The sequence below is a fragment of the Cataglyphis hispanica genome, chromosome 4 (assembly GCF_021464435.1).
Source record: "Cataglyphis hispanica isolate Lineage 1 chromosome 4, ULB_Chis1_1.0, whole genome shotgun sequence".
NCBI lineage: Eukaryota > Metazoa > Arthropoda > Insecta > Hymenoptera > Formicidae > Cataglyphis > Cataglyphis hispanica.
The window spans coordinates 5,499,077-5,520,502 of NC_065957.1; the positions used below are offsets into that span (position 1 = coordinate 5,499,077).

General features: G+C 33.5%; 2 protein-coding genes across 4 annotated transcripts in view; both read right to left on the reverse strand.

The window, feature by feature from the left end:
• LOC126848550 (sushi, von Willebrand factor type A, EGF and pentraxin domain-containing protein 1) overlaps positions 1-6,199 on the reverse strand; it is a 36,185-nt gene extending 29,986 nt beyond the window's left edge. The window contains exon 1 of the mRNA XM_050589514.1: positions 5,858-6,199. The gene's annotated coding sequence lies outside the window, so the exon portion shown is untranslated. The remainder of the gene's footprint in view (positions 1-5,857) is intronic.
• A 10,868-nt stretch (positions 6,200-17,067) lies between these two features.
• LOC126848558 (cytochrome P450 6a8-like) lies at positions 17,068-20,846 on the reverse strand. 3 transcript variants are annotated; one of them, XM_050589529.1, is made up of 6 exons: positions 20,692-20,846; positions 19,119-19,488; positions 18,362-18,887; positions 17,944-18,165; positions 17,515-17,766; positions 17,068-17,391 (listed from the first exon to the last, which is right to left on the reverse strand). In XM_050589529.1, the coding sequence occupies exons 2-6, from the start codon at positions 19,449-19,451 to the stop codon at positions 17,219-17,221; spliced, it is 1,506 nt and encodes a 501-aa protein (XP_050445486.1). In that variant the 5' UTR covers positions 19,452-19,488; positions 20,692-20,846; the 3' UTR covers positions 17,068-17,218. The 3 variants fall into 3 exon arrangements, with proteins under 3 accessions (XP_050445486.1, XP_050445487.1, XP_050445488.1); XM_050589530.1 differs by lacking the exon at positions 20,692-20,846 and adding an exon at positions 20,231-20,319; XM_050589531.1 differs by lacking the exon at positions 20,692-20,846 and adding an exon at positions 20,246-20,269.
• Between the last annotated feature and the right edge of the window lie 580 nt (positions 20,847-21,426).

A 21,426-nucleotide genomic window follows, 5' to 3' on the forward strand; every position in this document is an offset into this window, starting at 1 on the left:
GTCGTTTTGGAAAGGTGACTATAAACGGACGTACGCCGACAGATTACTTAAATATCACGAGTAAAGTACCGCTGCGTATTGACCGGCGATGTCCGGTTTCCTCAATGGTCATCGCCGATGACACATCCGCTCGATGACAAAATTGGTAATCGATACCTCGCGATACCGGATCTGCCACAGACGAATTCAATCCATGCGATATTCGAGAAGCCCTTTGTGTAATCGTCATCACATAAGAAATTGCGCAATCCGTGACATTTTAATTATTTATTCCGCAATTAGCGGATACTTTTTTCAGCTAATAAAAGATAACGTCATATTTGATAATCCTAATTATTTATAATTTTTTCGAATTTCTTAGAAAAATTATTGCGTTAATTAGTTGCATCAAATGTTTAGCTCATATAAGTAGAACATGCATCGTCACGAAAAAATTAAGAACCACAAAGTCTAAAGCAGTTTTGAAATTGATCGTCGAGTAAGATAGCAAGGATTGAATTGAAGAATTGTGGAAAGACGTCTCTGTCGTTACGCTTTACGTAAAGCCTAATAATACATCTGACTATAGCTCCTTCGTGAGAATTTTTACACGCCGTCGTGCTTCTTATTGAATGGAACAACGTGGCCTGATTACCTTAGTGTTACCGTATATATAATCGCGTTATATCTACGTGTCTTGGACGAATTGGCAAACGTAAGCTCGATACTCGATATAACAAGGTTGATCTAATTTCCGGTTGTCGTCGACAGCTTCGGAGAATGAGCGTTTTCTCGTTTCTTATTCTATTTTTTCTTGTTTTTGTTTTCTTGTAAACGGTAATTAATTCGTAATTTTTTATTTGATAATATTGTCGTTAAATACAAATACGCTCCTGTTATAATCTTTCTCATAATTTTTTGTTTAATTATTTATTCGAATAATTTAATAGTTATTCTTGAAAAACTATCGATTCTCTTAAATTTATTAAAACAGAAAGCACTCGGACAAAGAAAAAGATTTTTAAAAAATATATTTTTGAGCGTGGGTGTACCTTTTTAGGATCCTTTGTAAGAATTGTACGTGTAAAGGAAGTTTGGGCACATTCTTTATTCGAGGTTCAGGTAAGGCTATGGTTATATTCATCCTTTTCCACCTCACTGCCATTGTCATGATCATGAGCGTACGACATTTCATCGCATAAGTGAGCTGAATTTTTTTTCTTTATTCATTCAAATTTATCTTCATGAAAAATTATATTTGCATATTTACATATAGAATATTGTTTATCTAAAATAGCGATTACAAGCACACCGATCACCGTGATACTTCACGATCGTTAAAAGCGTTTTCGCGGCAATCTGGTTAACCATAACAATAGTTGAAAGCAATATTCAATAATGCGGCCGGTCATCCAATGTAAAACGACTAGTCAGCCGACGTTTCTTTCGCGCTGTCCGACCAACGATTGTGTAAGTGCATTCCAGAGTCCTGGACTCTTTCGAGCTACTTGCGGTTAAGAGTCTGCCACCCAATGATAATGTGGCACGCAGCGCGCTTTCTGTTGCTGCATTATGCAAAATTCTGCGTGCGTTATTTACGTAGCCAATTATTAAGACTATGCGCAAATTGAGTAAGATTTATTTCCGAGATCTATTTTGAATTAAAGAGGCTCGATGGTTAACTGAGATCCGTTGCAAGCGAATGATTTTCAGCCGACAAATTCCAGCCCAATCTCGTTTAATTTTTGCCTTACATGTTCACGGACTATTCATCCGCTTTTCGCTTCGCATACGATGTCCAATTAGCAACGTCGGCTACCGTTAAGTTATTCAGATGCTGTCTTATTAAGCTCGCGAGTGACCCCTAACTATTCTCTGTATCCTTTATATAAAAATAGTTAATTAAAAATTTTATTAATTTTAATTTTTGTGAAAAAAATATCTTCGTATATTCCGTAAAACGAATAATGCACACCTTTAACACGGTATCACTTAAATTCGGATTCACGTGATGCGTGTCCCATTTTTTTGCGGCGAAGGACACGGATATCATTAAGCAACCGTCATCTTCGTGAGCGTGACTTTTGTCGTGTTGTCCTCATTAAAAGCCGACACGAGTATACCGTTTGTTTCCTGAATGCGGGATGCACGTGACGGCGAAACACGATGAAAATTCAGGGTCGAGGTTTGAGAGACACGGCGTTTTCTCGCCGAATGACCTAACATTCGTTATCTTGCGCGACTTCTCACGGTTCGCTGACCGATAATAAAGCCGTTCGTTGTCGATAAACGACAGGTCACGCAATGAGTGAATGTCGAGGAAGTATTACGTGACATTCGATTTCAGAATGAAACAGATGTCGATCAATTCACCGTCTAACTGCTTCGTTGATTTGCCAGTAGTAATCAGATTTAAGACGATGATCAAATAAATATACGTATTATATTTTTTTGTTTTAGTTGCAATATATTGCTGTTAAAACAGCGATAACATTATCGTCTTAAGAAAATTAAAATCAATCTTGATTTTCAAACATCTACTCAATTTTTTTCACGACTAAAATCCATTTACTTAGAGAGATAAATGCAAAATGTGTCAAAAGAGAAACGATAAACAAAACTTGAGAATTTTGTGCACAATGACCCGATGACCCGCATGACGTGAGGATGACGTGCAATCTTGCAATCTCTCACGAGGTTCGTCGACTGATAAAAGCGCGACCGCCGCCGCGCTGTCACAGCGATAGCGACCACGTGGAGCGCGTGTTGCATCTCCGCAAAAGAAATGCAACAATCTTTGATGAAAATGCGAGCCGAGCAAAGCATAGCCATATTGCAGTCTCCGTCAGCCGCCGCTCAGGGCGTGGCCGCTGCAGTTGCATCGCGGCCGCAGTAATCAGCACGCAGCTGCATTACGAGTCCGTTTCCGACAGCATGCAAGGAATGCCCCACGAAATGTTTGCGCAATTAGGGATCGCAGGATCGAGGGAGCGGCAGATCGTGAACTTGGAAAAATGCAAAGCACGTGTAAGAGAAACACAGCGATAACGGTCACGAAATTCTCTCAATAAACTTGATTGCTTAGATGCATCTTCGGGGCTGATAGAAATAGTATTGTTAGATCTCTGTAGTGTCTCGTAATATCGATAAAATGATAATGTCAATTGACAATTCTGATGAGAATGCCTGTCGATCGAAGCGAATTTTTGAGACTTTTATCGAAGTCTCTTATGTGACTGGAATTTCTCATGGCAACGAAATGCTCTTCTTTTCTTCGCCGACGGCGGTTAACGGTATTTTAGCAAGTAGCGTCATAGCTTCAGTAAATTTATCATTAAGCCGCGAAGTCAAGCGAGACGTAGCAAGAATTTGACTGCAACAATCACTCTTACATCGAATTAAAATATTAATAAAATGAATGTAAAAATTTATAAAAATATATTCTAACAAACGCATCTTGTCGTTTTCAAAATTCTGTTTCATTGTGTGTGTGTGTTTCTAAAAATTTTACGCTCTATTTAGATATTAATAAAAAAATATAAACATGTTTACTTGTAAGATATTATTAATGGGATCGGTGAAATTAAAATTGTGTGTGCAAAATGAATTTTAGCTTACGCGCACATTTTAAAATAATACAAGGATTGAAGAAAATATTGAATAACATTCTTAATACTCAAGACATGGAATCAAAATACCTGGTACATCACGTTTGAAAAGTTATCTATCCGCTAAAGCTAAAGTATCCATATACTTGTGTACATGCCTATCTACCTACCTACCTAGCTAGCTACCTACCTACCTACCCACCTTTCCAAGTTAAGAGCTACAAGGCTGGCTTATGTTCTCTCTACCGCTATAATGCGGAGATATTAATCCTTGATAAAAGAATTTTAGGTCATTGGAATATAACAAATTTTTTTAACTTTTGTTTTATAATTAAAATTCAGCAAACAAACTTTCTAAAGTTTCTAAAAAATGACAAATTTATGTTTTATAATGGAAGAAATTGCTATATATCATTTGTATATATATGTAATAAAATGCATCATTAATCGCAAGATTATTCCGCATTATTTCATAAAGGAGCAAATTAAATCCTAAAAGCAATTGCAATTTTGCAGCAATGGAAATATTTATAAAGCTATAATATGTAGTCATGTAGTTTTCTAGCATTTTATATTTCCGTTTCACGTTATATTTTAACAAATCAAATAAAAAATTATTCTTTTTCTGTACATAGAAAATTTATTCATTTTAATTCGACCAGTTGCAAAAAAATTTTAAAAAGAGGAGAGTGAAGAAATTCGACCATTGCTTTTCGCTTTTTGTCGACTTAACAAAGCAGGGAGCATTCAGGATAAAATTTGCAATTGCGATGCCACAAAATTATTGTATCGTGCATGGGAATAAAAATTTTCTTAAATCACTCGCAAGTACACACGCAACTCGCAATTTCGTTTGTTTCAACATTAGTATTTTACGAACATAAAGCGAAAAACGCGAAAATCCATCTTCCAAGAAACTTTCTCTTCTACATACGCGCACATATTTCTAAGGTTTTCTTTCATCTACGATGTAAATTTATGCTACATGCAGAGTCAAGCCAGTAGCGACGACCACACCAAGTGGAGAGGAAAATCCACGAATTGCGATGCAAGAACTAACTCGGATCCAAACAAAGTATCGGAAAAGGTAATGGGATGTGAAGCAAAAGTTCCCAGTACATCTCCGTAAAAAATGGATTTTATAATCTTCTTATATTTCGCTATTCACTATTATTATTTCGTAAACAACGTAGATAAAGGATTTCGAATTTAGATTCCTAGAAATTGCAACTGGATATGAATAGACATTTACAATTTTCGAAATAGATCTTGCTGTAAAACTTAATGTTACATTGTTGCGAGAGATTAATTACGCCCGCACGCCTAGAGAAATTAATTACACAACTGTGTGTAACAATAAGTCTCACACTTCATTCACATATAATAAGATTCATATAAGGAAAATTTTCTAGAGTAGAATCTTCTGTTCTTATTTGAGAATAAATCTCTCGGGAATTAGCACAGTTTCCTGTTACTATTTTGATTCACATGTTTTTTATATTGCAAGATACTGCAAGACAAGGATTTTTCATAGAGAGAATCTATGTCATTAATAATAGAAATAAAAAAAGGTAAGGTTTTATTATGTACATAGTTTCTTGGTGGAATGATTGATAACCGTTCTTGTTTTGATTGTAATCATTTGATTAAACCTTTCAATTGTAAAATATTTTTATTGAGATTCAATCTTAGAGAATAAGCTTCATTTCTTCTCATCGGACGCTTTTAATTGAACGCGAATCATCTTGTTCTGGCGTTTTTTAAGATCGCAGATGTTTGATCGCGCCTCGCAAATTTCAACACATAAAAGATTTCTATACATGTAATCGCACGTCCGTGCCTTGCACAATGCATTCATCACAAATATAGTATATAATACCGCCATGTCTATACAGTGAAACACGTTTGCATTTTACGTTTCCAATTGTCAGAAAATATTTTTTCTATCTTTCAAACTAGAATATAAATAATGCATCTGTGAGCATTAATAGATTCCGTTTTAATTTTAAGGAGTTTATTTTAATTTTACGGAATTTTTGTCTTGCCGTTAAAGTTTTTTTATTAAATTAAATCAATCGCATACTGTGAAATTCAGTTCACATTTGATCCCCTATTTATTCAAGAATTTTTTCTGAATATAAATAATCCTGCAGCGCTTGCCTCTTTGCGAAGAAAAACACGCTCACGCAAAATCAACCTCACGCATCGAATACAGTTCCGACAATCGTCACGGCACACCGGTGTATTTCTCACGAGAATGAGAGACTTACGTTTGTTTCTCCTACGTTCTACGACGAAATTCTAGTCCCGGGGTACATGTACACCACTGAAGGTCCGTCTACGAAAATCCGCCGATGAGTATTCACTACACCAGAACGGAACGAAACTCACACGCGTGGGCGAGTGGCCGCTGATAGCGATACGCGTTTACGAGGCCGGAAGATATTGTAAAGGAAATCAATTTCGCCGTTTCGCATCAAATAAAATGACAAATAAAGAATAACGCGAGAGAAAGATTGGAGCGATGCAGAGAACGGAACAAAAATCCGACAACTGTCTTCTCAGGGTCACGTAGCTCCTTCCCTCCGGCCCGCCGCTACGAGACTGAAGACAACTGGGGCTCTCTCTCTCTTCGCTCAGGTGAACGGCGCGCGTTACCTGAGAAAGAGTGCCTTCTTCCCTTTCCCGTGACAATCAAGGGAGAGAAAAGGAGGCAGCCGTGAACGTAGGCAGGAAAGGTGGAGGAGACACTCCGATCTCGTCGCGATGCTGAAGAAGGCCCAGTATGGCATCGCTCTTTTGTATTGTTTATTGCATGGCAGGACTTGGGGGGGTAGCTGTACGGTACATTTAAATACCTGTCACGTGGCAGCCGGATTGCTGCAAAATGACGTCAGAACGCAAAGTGAGGTGAAGAAAAAGAGAGAGAGAGAGAAAGAAAAAATGCAAATTTAGCGTGCTAGGAGATTTATCCCAAAGAACTTTACTAACAAAGATCGAAAAGTCTTGACGCCCAAATCTTACTTTTTATATATGGCAATTTATAATTTTAAAATATTTTTGACCCTAAAAAGGTTAAACTTATTTTTAAACATGCGACATACTTAAATTGACTTTTGTCCTGCTTAAAGATAGCGTCTCAAGTCAATTTATACGAATGCCCATTGAAGGACAATATCTTATTCTGGTGGATGTGTTATCTCCGTTTGTTGATGTTAATTTCATTCTTGCAGAAGGGTAGGGAACCAAAGAGGTTGCCTTTCTATTTGAGCAAACAGCCGTGAACGTAGCACGAAGGCGGAATAGCCGGTGGAATTCGAGTTGATCGCGTCGAGCTAAATCAGCCCAAGAGGTTCGCATTACCGAGAGTAGGTAGGTATGTATATCTCGGAAGGTTGTTACAAACAATTAAAAAAATATCGTAAAAAACCACGAGTTACAATATCTTTTTTATGATGCAGAAATTGTTTGCGGGTAGAAATCTTTTATCTCACCAGAGTAATAAGTTCTATTGTCGTGGAAAAAACTTGTAGTTCCTTTATTCTTACAAAAACTTTTCTTTTCAGTAAAGTATTATTAAACTTATAAAAAAATTAACAATATTTTTTATATACAATAGTAAAAATATCTCAGTTACATAGCAGATTTATTATGAAATTATGATAAAGTAAATATATTTACGATTTTAAGAAAGAAAATTACGTATAAATAATTTTGCTAGTTCCCTATAGTAATAGTTATTAGCTGATTCTTTATTCTCTTTTGTGTTGACACAAATGTTAAAATAGCCACAGCCTGGCACGCCAACGGATTAAGTAGGCGCGCGGTTGCAGCAAGTAGGCGTTTTTCGCGAAAAGAGACATCGATGCTTACGCAGGAAAGGTCGTCGAGCCACATCAGCTCAGAGTCACGCCATGCCGGGTACGACGACCGGGGCGATGCGGATTTCTTTTTCTTGCGTATACCTTGAATGAAAGTTGTAATTGAGCGAAACGCTGGATGCGACGACGCGGTATGTTTTATCGAGACCGTATTCTATTGCACGGTTTACGTACGTCGATATATCTGATATATCTAAAATTTCGCCCCGCTAATTCAAAGAGAGATCTGCTCTTTTTTATATCGATAATTAGAAACTAAGAGATGCGATTCGCATCATTTATCGTACACTCGTAAACAGAAGAAATCCGACCACAATGACTAACGTGAAGATATTTACATTAAACTTTTATAGAGATCAAATTTTTATATGTATTTCAAGGAAGTATGTACTTTATTTATTTTATTCGACTATTTATTTCTTTAGATCATTTATTGAAAAAAAATGTAAATATAAATTATCATTATCGGACAATTTTTATATCAAATCTTTCTAGATAAATTCTTAATAAAAAAAAAAAAAAAAATTGCGCAGGCATAATTGTTAAGCCGACGTCTATATTATTCTCGATGCACAATCGTCTAATTGCCTTCGTCGAGGTTCAGGTGTCACCTTTTTTTCTACTCGTTCTAATTACAACGGACGTAACACTTTTTACCAAGCGTGACTGCGACGCCGGGAGTTATGCAAGAAGCGCATCGCCCGTCGTCGTGCGCGACGCGAGATCCGTTGCAATTTATTATTTTCAACTCTTAATTAACATGCAGTCCAAAGCGCATTAAAGACAATCGGACGGAAAGTCGGACGGTCAACGGTCGACAATTTTACGATAAGGAAGCGCATGGTGATAAGTGCGCTCCGTTAGCGTTTTATCGGGTCTGCTGCACTTGGAGGCGTTCAACCCGGCAACTCTCTGGGCGCACGCGAGCGAATCTTATTCGCGCGGCTGTTTATAAATAAAACGGAATCATCATCCTTAAGTTGCTCACGAAGCCAGAAAACACAATCTGAGGGAGCCGCGTCGATTTGCACTGGTTTGCTTTCAAGTAATGCTCCGTCATTGTTCGTTCTACGTTTTCGTTTTTATTCGCGTAGAAAAAAGACACGGAACATCTGTAATGTAAGTTGCGACGAATCAAGGTAAATTTATAGATATTAAAAAGATTTGGTGAGTTTTGACACTGAATTGTATTGCATATACGATGGATCATTTAATTGGAGGAAATAATTATTGCGAATTATTTTACTTTCAGCAGAAGTATGTGGATGCGAATGCAACTCGCGAACAAAGTAGAAATAAATGTGCAACTTGTTAAAATACATTCTTGGCAACTTATAATGTAATTTCCATCGCGCCGCGATTGTCGTCGTTTGTTCAGTTATCAATGCGCGCGACTTTCAATATGAGGCACTGTCAATTATACACTTTCTCGACTTTCTTTCAAGAGCGATACTCGCATGATCGGATAGTTGCGCACTCGCTCGCGCGAGAACACAAAGTTACGAGCTTCATTAGCAAGATACGATTCGTCAAAGTTCAGTGCCAGTTCAATGTCGATAGCATAATAATTCCGATCATATATATTTTGTAATGTTATCCCGGAAGCTTACGATGTGATGTGCATTTAAATTGCGATGTATATTATCAAGTAGCATTTGGCCGTATCGGTACATCGAGAGAGAAATACCGTCAAGCGCTCATGACAAAAGACATTGACCCGGGCAAAGAACCGTTCGATTATATTCGCGCCTGCATAGATAAAATATATTAACTTTATCTTTTTCATCAGTTTCCCTGCACGAAGCACGTCTCTCTTTAGAGGTATAAACAAGATAAAAACTGTACAAATTAGAAACTTGTACATTGCTTCTTCATCATTTTATTTTACTCAAAGCTTGAGCTTCTTAAAACAAGCAGGCTTTGCAATTTTAGGCTTCCTCATTGAGAAAGATATCTCAAAATTTATGAAAGTTTATGCACAGCGTGTACAAACATTTCTCAAAAAATTCAAAATTTTATAAAAAATGAACTCTTTCATTGATTCCCACCAAATTCAATACCTACTATCCTTTGATAATATTCTATTTAAATATTCTTTATTTAAAAAAATTTAGTAAAAACTTTTTAAAACAAAGATATTAAAACTAATAAAATAATATTTTGATTTGATATAAAATAGACACTCTACTAGTCTGACCAAACTTTGTCAATTTGAACTAATCTATAAGTTAATACAAATACGCCATCATTGAATCAAATTGAATTGGTTTATGTTCCCGAGATAAACATAATTATATCCTATAATTTTATAATTGAACAACAAATTGATTAGTTAATCTTCAAAATATTAACCAACAAAAACGTAATTATGATAGGCAATTAGAACCAGCGCAGTATTTAGGGCGCTGGTTCCTAATTGCTAAATTAAATTTATTGAAAATATAAATTATATATAAAAATAATATTCGCGAATGTTTCGGTCTTTTTTGAGACCTTTCTCAGCTCAAAATATAATTAATAAATTTAATAATATTACATAATATTAAAGTTTTTTATAGTATTAAAAAATTTAACAGTCGCAATTAAATAAATAAATAAATAATAAATAAATAAATAATTAATTAATAAATAAATAAAAATAAAAAGTAAAATTGTCATTGATAAGAATAAACCCCATAGCAAGTCAACAATTCTTAAAATTCTGAGTCTTATAATTGGAGTTTGCACTTAAACCATCTGCGTTTGTCGATTTAATCGTGCAATAATTTTGCGAAATATCGTAGATAGGACGATTAGGAAGTTTGGCAGGGCGTCGACCGTAGCGGCGAGAAACCGTTCGACGTGCGTTTAAACTCTGTTGACGCACAGGTGTAGTTGTATAAACTCGCCTCGGTATGAGCGCGGGTCCCCTTCCTCGAGGCTCGCCTCGCCCGTGTCCTACAAAACTCGCGGCGAATTAACGTCGGAGCATTTACGACGACCTCTTTATCCGTTGGTACACGCTCGCATGTATACGCGCCGGCACGCCGGTTTCACCGAGGAACACATCGAACGGCGAATGAGATGCATAGCTGCATTCCACATGCGGCCGATTGAAGCGATCATTACAGATATTATCGAGTGTATCACTCTCTTTCTGCGAGTTTCCAGTTGTACAGCGAGAAATCTAAAAGCAATTTTTTCTCAAAATTGTGAGTCGTGTCTTCTAGAAAAGAGATAATTTGAGATTTTTCCTAATAAATTTAGCTTCTTTTTTATATGAAAAATTTGATTGAAATTCTTTTTATAAAGAGAAAATAATTATTACAGAAAAATGAAAAGAGAGAGAAAAGGAATTTCAGTAATCTCACGTTTCACTAAATATGATGTAAAATTGTTTGAAGAAAGTGCGGAAAAATTCAGCAAAGCGCAGGAAAATGAAAATGCGTCAAATCAATACTTACAATAAACGGGCGTGCTTGTAATACATGAATTATGTACATTTTCCTTGCCTTGAACTTGAACGTTACACGAGCAATTGCGGAATAGTAATCATGTAGCTTCCTCGTGTTATTCTTACGAAACGTTGCATCTTTTGAAAATATTTGCTAATATTATTCAGCGACAGTGTACTATACATATAACGCATTATTGCATCCAATCATTTAGCTGGCAATATTCGTGATATATCGTAAAATGCGATATAAGCAACGTTGTTTCTGCAAGAAACTTTCGGAGTTCAAGTTTCCAATAAAATAAATTTAAGCTTCGAAAGTTCGAGCGATGCAATCGACTATAAAATCGAATATAAAAGCAAATATAAAATCACGCGATAAATTTTCGATCGGTATTTACTATAATATCGAAGAAATGCGTCACGAATTCCTGCATGTCGTTCGCAGTGGACGCATTTTGAATTTTCAATCGGCGGGCAGAAGAGTTTACGGTACAGTAGCGCGCTGGGGCACGTCCACCCCGGGAGGAGTAGGTGACAATGACGAAAAGAGACGCCATAAGTATGCGGAGGACAGTCGACGAGGACGAGGTAGGGCCGATGGAGGCCGCGGTCCGCGACCGGCAGGAAATCGCCGAGGGTATAACGGTACCAAAAGCGCGGTTACACCGCATGCGGACGTTTCGCGTCGCCGACGTCGTCATCGTCGTCGTCGTCGTCGTCGCCGATAAATATAGACGACGAATCCTGGCTCTTTGTCGTAACGCTTGTAGCTAAGTGTTATTCGTCGCGGCCGAAGAGAGCAGGTGGGGCAGGTCGTGTTTCTTCTCTACGGACAGAAAATCGAGCCGGAAGCGGATATTTCAAACAGAAGCGCTAGAATTTTTCTGAAATAAAAATTTTGGCATATATTTCTTAAGTGTGTTTATATATTGAATATAGAGAATCGTGAAATAACGATGACCTTGTTAAACCCATATTTGCGTCTATACGCTCGGCTAATTATCGCCTCACAAGATTTCTACAAAGTCAATATTAACTCACCTGACGAAAATTGTGCGTGCAGTGATTCGCGCTGTATTTTAACCAGCCAAAGATTCTAAATTGAACTATTTGAAACATGTAGGAGACGAGAATCCTGAATCATCCATTCATCCAGTTTATATATGTATATAATCACAAAAAAAATTTTTAATTGTAAATAATTTTTAATCTGAAAATTATTTCTGATTTTTTATTATTGATAATATTTTTTTATATTTATTCTGTGATTTATTTGGTTATATATTAATTGCTAATATTTGATTTTATCATAATCGTGTAATTAGGTCGCATAACACTTACAAGTGTAAAAATGTCGTTTGCCATTTAAAAGAGGTGCGATCAATCTTATTAAAAACAAATCTAACAAATCTCCGTTAATCATTATCAACACTAACGGTCGCTAATGCACTGATAAGGCTTGTACGGCTGATTGCCATTTTTCAGATGTCATCCTTAACACAGTCACAGTCACTTTATCAACTACTTATGGGGAAATCACGCAGTTACGACATTTTGACATATTGAAATATTTCCTTTTGCACATTTCGAGTTGTATACTTTAATCGTAGAAACGACGATTGACAAGAGAGAAAAAAATTGATGAAATTAATTGTAAATCAATCATTTTTTATATTTGGTATAATTATACTTAATACACGCAGCTTTATAAGTATAGTTTATTTTTAGTCCAACTTTTGTCATATATGCTGCTGCGATGAATCAACATTGAAAATGGCATTTTAGGTAACAATGAGTAATTATTTTCCTTACATCACACACGTGCGATCATCATCGCTTACGAATTTCTCAAGGATGCGATGAGAACTTCCTCGATACCGGGATGATTCATATTCCGGTAAGATGCGGATACAATGGCTCGGAATGCAAGCGAGATAGAACGGGCTCATCAAGAATACGGGCGAGCCGCGACGTAATGTAGGTAATCCATAATGAGGACTTTATACACATTCCTCAACGTCGCCCGCTTTCTCTGTCCGTCTCTCTTACGCTTGCACGAGAAGAGATTTCTCTATTCGCTCGTGCGTCTCGCTTCGATCCTTTCGCCATCCTCCGTCCCGTTCTGCCTGCATTAAGTCCAGTCCAGATCCCGTCGCGGCAGAGTAATTCGCACCGAAACGATCATTAGTTCAGGTATTCTCAACCTTATTCGCAACGCGGTACCTTACACGTCTTCATTGCGGAATATAACTTAATATTTATTAGCAAGTTGTAATAATTATTAGTATAAACTTTTAGTTTCTTTTACTCTACTTACTTCTTTTATTGTGTATTGTTAAGATAAAATTATACAAAGTGTTAGATAAATCCTGATAAAATCATTTTTTCGCTGATTATCGTATAATTTATGGATATACTGTACAACATTAAAACTTTTTTTTTTTATGGGAGGAAATATTTTCTTTCTTTCTAACTTCCTTTAGTAATACTTTGTAAATGCGAAAAGGTATTCATGTGAGGAAAATTTGTCATAAAAAAAGTGACCGCAATCTAACCTGAATCCAATTTCGCATTTTACATTGCATTATAGCGCTCATATATATTCACGTTTCACGTAAATATGCAAACGCGCACGCACATATACTCATAGTGCAAGGAAATAAAGAATCCTAAGCGACAGAGGCAACCAACAGAATCAACGGTACTCCTCGGAATGAAATTAAACATAGTGTGCCCCGTGTTGATTACATAATCAATGCGTCTTGCACGGATTATCGAGAAAAAATGTTGCTCATTGTCAGCCATTTGCAGTCTATTAAATAGAAGAACACAAGAAATTATTCACAGAGATAACGAGAAGAGATGAAATAGATAATAGATCGTATTTGGTAGAGAAAAGTCATAAACAAAATCAGGGAGTGATTCTCTGTTGAAAAACGTGAATTTCGTTGAAAAAAGTTTATAGAAGACACAATAGTTTAAAGAAGTCTATTCTTCTCTTCTCGTCTTCCTACGCATTTATGTATTATAATGGCTAAGCAAATTTGTCGTAATTGCACGATAATTATATTCATCGGCATTCCGAGCTACCAGTTAGTATGGAGCAATCGATAAGGCACAGCATCCGGCGTGTAAAAGTACGTGCCTGGCGTGCTCGATTGCGTGACTTAATAAGCGATGTAAATGACTTAAAGGTATTTAACCGCGTTAAGCGATGCTCACGACTGCGCTAGAAACTCAGTTTACTTGGTAGCAGCAAAAACTTCATTTCCGCGCAATATTCTCTAAAATTTGATGGCAATTGACTTTTAGAAGATTATCTGAAAATATAAATAAATTGTATAATATAACTAAATTTGTGATACGATATAATTAAATTTGTATTCTTAATTTATATAAATATTCAATAAAATATACGTAGCACATATTATCTGTAGAAATATAATTATACTTATACATTATATATAAAGTATTTGTTATACTTATTATATTATTATATTTATTTTTTCATAATTACATATGTTATGTAAATATTTGCTAATATTAGTACATTATAAAAAAATATATTTTGCTTATCAAATTGATTCTCGTACATATTAAAGAAATTAATCAGAGCGTGAATGCAGATAGCAGAAAGTACGTGGAAAGTGTATCGAAAGTACACATATCGGTACAATCAAATCATCTGTCACGCATATGATTTCAAAGATATCGAAACATTATATTGTTTAATTCTGACCTTCTATGGAACAGCATAAAATAGCAATTTATATTTATGGAACAGGAAGTAATCGCGATAATGGATTATAAAAAGCGTGTGTATGAAAATAAATGTGCAGATTAATGCAATGCCGCCTGCAATAGACGGTGGATGAACGTATTAAAAGATAAAAGAGCCGTATTTTATACCTCCCTCGTTTTTGCTCAAAAGAACGAGGAAAAGAGTTTCCGCGTGACTGTTTCAAGGAATTCACTGATGCCGAGCAATTAAGCAGTGGCTTTTAAGATAAAATTTTGTAAAAGAGAAGAATGCTGCATAAAAATAATACGAAAAACAAAAAATACAATAGTGTATTGATAGAAAACATCGAATTTTTATATTTTACAATCTTTTGCGCGATTCTTTATTCTTTAAATATCTTATGTATTTTATATACTTAGATTGCGCGAATCAATAATTCTCTCACACATACATATGTATATTTGTATGTATAATACTATAATTTAATTATATTTATAAGTCATTTATTATAAATTAGCATTATTTAACAGTATAGCGATCTCTGCAATCACCACACAAGCGCCTACACATGGGCCGCCTGCAAAGCGCTGGGGACCGCGAATTGTCGATCTATTCACCAAACCCGAGTTCCTGAATAAAGTCTGTGCACTGATCTTTGTTTATTATTGGATGGCGTATAATAAAAAAAAAATCACATAAAATATGTTACAATTTGAAGGCAGCCATTTTTTATAAAGTAAAATATGCACTTTTGGTAAATTTAAATGGCAATAATAATAAATATTGATTTGAATTTTTATAGTTAAAACCTAGAAATTACAGTACTATATTATAGAAATATTATTATTATCACCGATGAGATATTATTATTATAAAGAACAGATCTTAAATTTTTATGACCATCAAATGGTAGGTAATTGAAGAATGTTGATATTATCAATCGTTTAACTGCATTAAAGATAATCATTTAATTCATATGGTTATTTTAGTTTATCCACTTATTGTTTTATTATTAAAAACACCAACGACATAATTAAAGACCGATGGTCTTATAAAATTTAGCATATTACTCGCTACATACTACTGTGGGTAATTAAATCTTTGCATTGTCGATAAATAAAATAATTTTACAATAAAATGTTTATTTTGTTATTCTTAAAGTAGTTACATAAAAGAATTATATATACATTATATATACATTATATATACATTATATATACATTATATATACGTTTTTTATAAAACAATAACTGAATAAACTAAAATAACGCACATCTAATTTTTTTTTTCCAATTATACTAAATCCCACAAGATTACTCGTCTTTAATAATATCTCGTCTGTGTTACTGCTAAAAATAATTTGTATTGCATGTACAATAAAATTCACTTTAATTAAAACATAACTTGTATATTACAATATATACAATTTTGTCTTTTATAAATAGAAGACGTAAATAACAAGTGAAAAATGTGCACTAAAACATAAAACAAAATAAAAAAATTATTGAAAAATAATAATAGAAGAAATATAAAAATTTTAAATATGCTGTTGCAAAGTGCAAAAACACTGCAGCATACAATAGAAATAAAAATAATGGTAATAATATCCCTTTCTTTAAGAAAATATTATTAAGTAAAAATATATGTTAAAATTATATATGTTGTGAGACTATCATGTATCTTTTGATCATTCAAAAGAAATCTGTAATAAAATTTTATAATATATATTTAATGTTAAATTAATTATTGTTGAATAATTTAGATTTCTTATATAAATATAGCAAATTTATATTTATATTTATTTATTTTTTTAATGGATTTCTGTTTTTCGATATATATATATATATATATATATATATATATATATATATATATATATATGTATGTGTAAATGTGCATATATAGTTCATGCATCATTAAAGAGCATGCGCAAAAAAGATTAGCTTATGTACTATTTCGCATATAAGAAATGGAAACATCTTATATATAAGAAGTTAGCAGTCTAGTAATATATGTATAGAAGTCTGTGGTCTATTAGCATATATTACTTTATGAAAGATGGCTGCTTAGTTTTCAACTCGTAACAAGCATATGCTACCCAATGATATATAAAAATCTGATATACATATAATGAGTCTGTGCGAGTTAATCGATAACATCGTTCTTTAATGCCTTATCGATTTTAACTTTGATTTTCAAATTTAATTTTTATATATTATTATTTATGAATCACAAAAAGAAATCAAAACATAATTAATGCATACTTGTTAATAAAATTAAAACAAAAAATTTGCGCACCAATAATCGCGCCTTGACTCTTATTCGCTAATTTTCCCACTTAATATCGTCTTCACTAATTAAAATTTAAAATTAAACAAATTATATTAAATTATTATTATATCATGCAAGCAACAACGCAAATTAAAAATAATTAAAACAAATTGTTAATTAATTTATATCGTTATAAAATGTTACAATACAATGATATTTGTATATCGTTATTATTATTTTAATTCATAAATTTTTTTATCTTTTTCACTTTTGCTTCTTGAGTGGAATATCAGAGCTTAAACTAAGCCCGATTAACTTTAATTATTCTCAAATGTATTCCATCTTTTGGTGCTAATAAAAATGCTTTAGGATCAATCACGTAAGGTATTTGCGTTTTATCACAAGTTTCGACTTTATAATTTCGTAGTATCTTTATAAGACCAATCTTTGTCTGATAAACAGCGAAGCGGGCACCTAAAAATAAAAAAAATTATTACAAGGAAAGTTTCTTGTATAAAACAATTTTTCGTGTAAAAGTAAAATGGAATTAAAGAAAATTTGAAGGAAGTGAATATAAATCTACATATTTCACTTTACCTATGCAATTTCTTGGTCCATCACCAAAAGGTAAATAATGCATCGCGTGTCTGGCTTTTACTGCTTCGTCAGTAAATCTTTCTGGATTGAAAACATCTGGCTTCGGATAAATATCCGGATCTCGATGAATCGCGAGAACTGGAATCCATACCTTTTGATCTTTTGGTATATTTAATGTAATACCATCAAAAGTATAACTTGATGTAGATTGTCTCATAAGAATTGTGGCGGGCGGATATTTTCGTAAAGTCTCTGTATATTAAAAACAATATAAGGAAAACTTGAAGAGTTATTTGTAAAATATAAGTTTAATATAAGTAAAAATGCACGTATATCTATTAAAAATTAACATTAAAATTTGATAATAAAATTTTAATGATGCTAAAAAGTCAACTTTTTTTTATTAATTTTTTTTTTTGGATAACGTACCTTTGAAAACTTTGTCCAAATAATTCATCTTTTTTATATTCTCATATGTTAAATTGTTACCATGCTTAGTGTACACTTCATCAATTTCTTCACGTAACTTGTCTTGTATTTCCTGATTTAATGCCAACTCGTAAAGAGCGTTACTCATGGTCGTCGATGAAGTTTCAAAGCCAGCAAGAAAAAATACGAATGCTTGAGAGGCTATCAAGTTGTCAGTTATCTCTGAAATGTGATATTTTCTTTTTAAGAGTAATTCTATTTCTTGTTAAATATTAAAAATTATAAACAATCTATTTATTTAACAATTAATATACAGTACATTATTATTTCGTGTATGCAGAAACTCGTAAACTTTTTCATTTATAAAATTCTTGCATTACACAAAATATTCATAAGAACAAACACAGTCGTTACTCACTGACATCGCCTAATTTATCTGGATTATTTTTCAATTCGCGCAGCATGTCAATAAAATCGTTCCTAATGATATGATTCTTTTCTCTATAATTCATGGTTTCTACGACGACACGTGTGAAAAATTTGGTGACCTCCGTTTGTGGCAAGAAGTAACTGAACATTTCATAGAGCCATGGCAGAGATTGTCTCACTCTCATTCGCAGAATATTTCTCCAAGTTGGTGTAAAGACCATTCTTCCCATTCTGCGAAATTCACTGTCTTCGTCCGACAAAGCGTTCATCTCAATGCCGAAGGCGCAAGTACCGATTACATCGGTCGTATACTTAGCCGTCAATTCACGACATTCTATAGGCTCGTTTTTGTTCACTAATGTTCCTATGTATTGTTCAAAATGCTCAGCGCAATCCGATATTAATGAGAACATTTCCTTTAGTTTACCAGATGTAAAAACGGGCGACAACTTTACTCTTAAAGGTCGCCATCTTTTAGGCTCCAAAGCGAAAAGATGTATCGAAAGTGGATCAGCCTGTAATATAAATAATAAGAATAATTATAATCGAATACATGTTTAAATTTAAGAACACATTTTGTTAGATTACAACAACTTGATTGAGAAGAAACTCGAGACTATTTCAAAGTAATATCACAATTTTTAATAATCATGGTTATTGAAAAAATATAATAGCGTACCAAAGTATACAAACACATTTAATTATAAAATTTGAATATTATAATAATTTGAATTATTTGTACATACTTTTTCAGTAAGAGGAATTCCTCTGTCGGCAAACTTAGTAAAATCTTTGATAAGAATATCCTTAATGAATTCTGGATCTCTTACAATAAGAACGGGTGTTTTCCTAGCGAATATTCCAATCATGGGTTCATTTTTGAACTCGTTGTATATTTCCATTAAATAATTACCCGCTGCCTTTTTATTAAGCATAATATCTTTAAAATTTCCAAAAACCGGTATCGGTTGTGGACCTTGAATACCACGTGATTTCCAAAAATCGAAAGTCGATGTAAAATAATAATAAATAGCGAGAAGTATGGCAGCAACACCACACAGTATTTCAAAAGATTCCATTATTCTGCAGCTGATTAATTATCTCGAGCGACGTTTGCTAAAAAAGGAAAAATAATATTTCATCAAAAAAAGCTTGTTTTAAAAATAAAATTAACATTAAATATAAAATTAAAAATTTTATAAAAAATGTTTAATAAGCTAAATTGATATTTAACAAAATATAAATTTATAAAAAAATTAATTTTTTAATCAGATTTTATTAAAATGATCGAATGAATCACTTATATAAATATGTATGTGTACATACAATACGTAGATCTTATATCTATAGATATCTCTTTTATCTATCTAATTTATGGATATGTATGATTAAGCATAAAAAATCAAAGTACAGATAGCAAAAACTTTCTTTCAAAAAAGATGTTAAGCAAATGTTTCCAAATTGTTGAGAAAAAAATGATACAGTTTCGTTAAATGTCGCGCGCTAAAATTATGTATGTGACCGTCATGTATAAATTCTCTTTTATTTAAAACTCACCAATTAATACCAACGCAATAAGCAATAAAATAAATAAAGAATAAGATTTTATTTTATAAGTGTAATAAGTACGTAACTTTATCTCATTCCATAAATACTTATCTTTGTGTCTTGTCTACTCCAATTAGAAAAAAATTTTACGCATTTGGCTCAATTTGGCTTATCACTTTGAAATCAAACGAACGAGATTAAACAAGAAATCATTTTTTCACTTTAATATATTATATTACAGAAATGAACGAAAATGTTGTCGAGATGTGTATCTAGCAGCTTGATGTGATAAATAATATTATTTACTAACCAACTAATACCACACCATAAGTCACAATGTATCAAACTGATGTCTTTAATTCTTGTATTTCACTATCAAATCTCTCTGCGTCTTTCATTTATAAACGAGAAAAATGTGACTTATCTTCATTAGATAATTTATCACTGTCAGTGCTTATAATCTTTTCGTTTGTGTACACTGTACATTAGGGGAATGGTCTTTTGACTTTTTTTGATAACTTATCTATTGATAAATCACATTTTTCTCATTCATAAGTGAACAAAGTCGCAGAGAGATTTGATCGTGAAATACAAGAATTAAAGACATTCTCTCTCTCGAAAAATGGAGTATACGTACATTACGAAGACCTCTTTCACAACAAAGAATGCAAAGAAAAAATTATCTTTCAAGATATTATTATTTGATAGTTGAAATATATATTTCACTTAACGCGACAAGCAATATCTAAATAAACGACGAATATAACGTACTTGAATGCGATGGTAATGTAATTGGTAATTTGCAGCAGCTGACACATCCGTAGCTATTCCAGCCGACCAACTTGCAACGATGTGAGTGGAAGGAATACTGGCTGCTGTGGTTCAAGTCAGATTAAATTATAAATGCCACCGCAACGAACAAAAATATGAGTCATGATGAATTGCGGAAACTATATCATTAAGATTCATTTCAAATGCAAAATATTAAATACATGACTTTGCAAATTGTAATACCTAAAAGTATTAATTGATTAGATAAACTTTCTTAATCATACTTTACACACTATATGTACTATATGCTGATAAGCATGTTCGCTGCAACGCAATTAGTGAAGTGTTGCAGCAACTTAAGAGACAATTATCAATCGTTTTTTGGTTGTACAAATATTATTTATCTGATTGTGAAAAATGAATATAAAATACATTGTATTAAATATTTTGAACTAACGATTAACTTTTTAAATTGTTTTAATTAGATTATGAATAACGTTTTATACAGGGTATCTGGTAATTTTTGATGCCCTCGAAATGTAAAGATAAATTGGGTCAAACTGAAAAGAAAGGGTCTGTATTATTTTTTTATGTAACGCTTAATAAAGAAGGTATTATTTAATGAAGCCTATCATCATCGACTTTTAGTAGAGTGCACATCAGTGAAATGCGCGCCTGGTAGTGTGCGAGATGCGAGAGTGCTCCGCTGCTACGGCGGCGCAACAATACCGGGCG

What these genes read in the sequence shown, in the direction of transcription:
- LOC126848558 (XM_050589529.1), bottom strand. Translation starts at nt 19,451, where the DNA reads ATGGAATCTTTTGAAATACTGTGTGGTGTTGCTGCCATACTTCTCGCT. An exon ending in AGATAAATTAGGCGATGTCA is followed by an intron (nt 18,166 to 18,361) that starts GTGAGTAACGAC and finishes ATCACATTTCAG; the next exon opens with AGATAACTGACAACTTGATA. An exon ending in TTTGGACAAAGTTTTCAAAG is followed by an intron (nt 17,767 to 17,943) that starts GTACGTTATCCA and finishes TTTAATATACAG; the next exon opens with AGACTTTACGAAAATATCCG.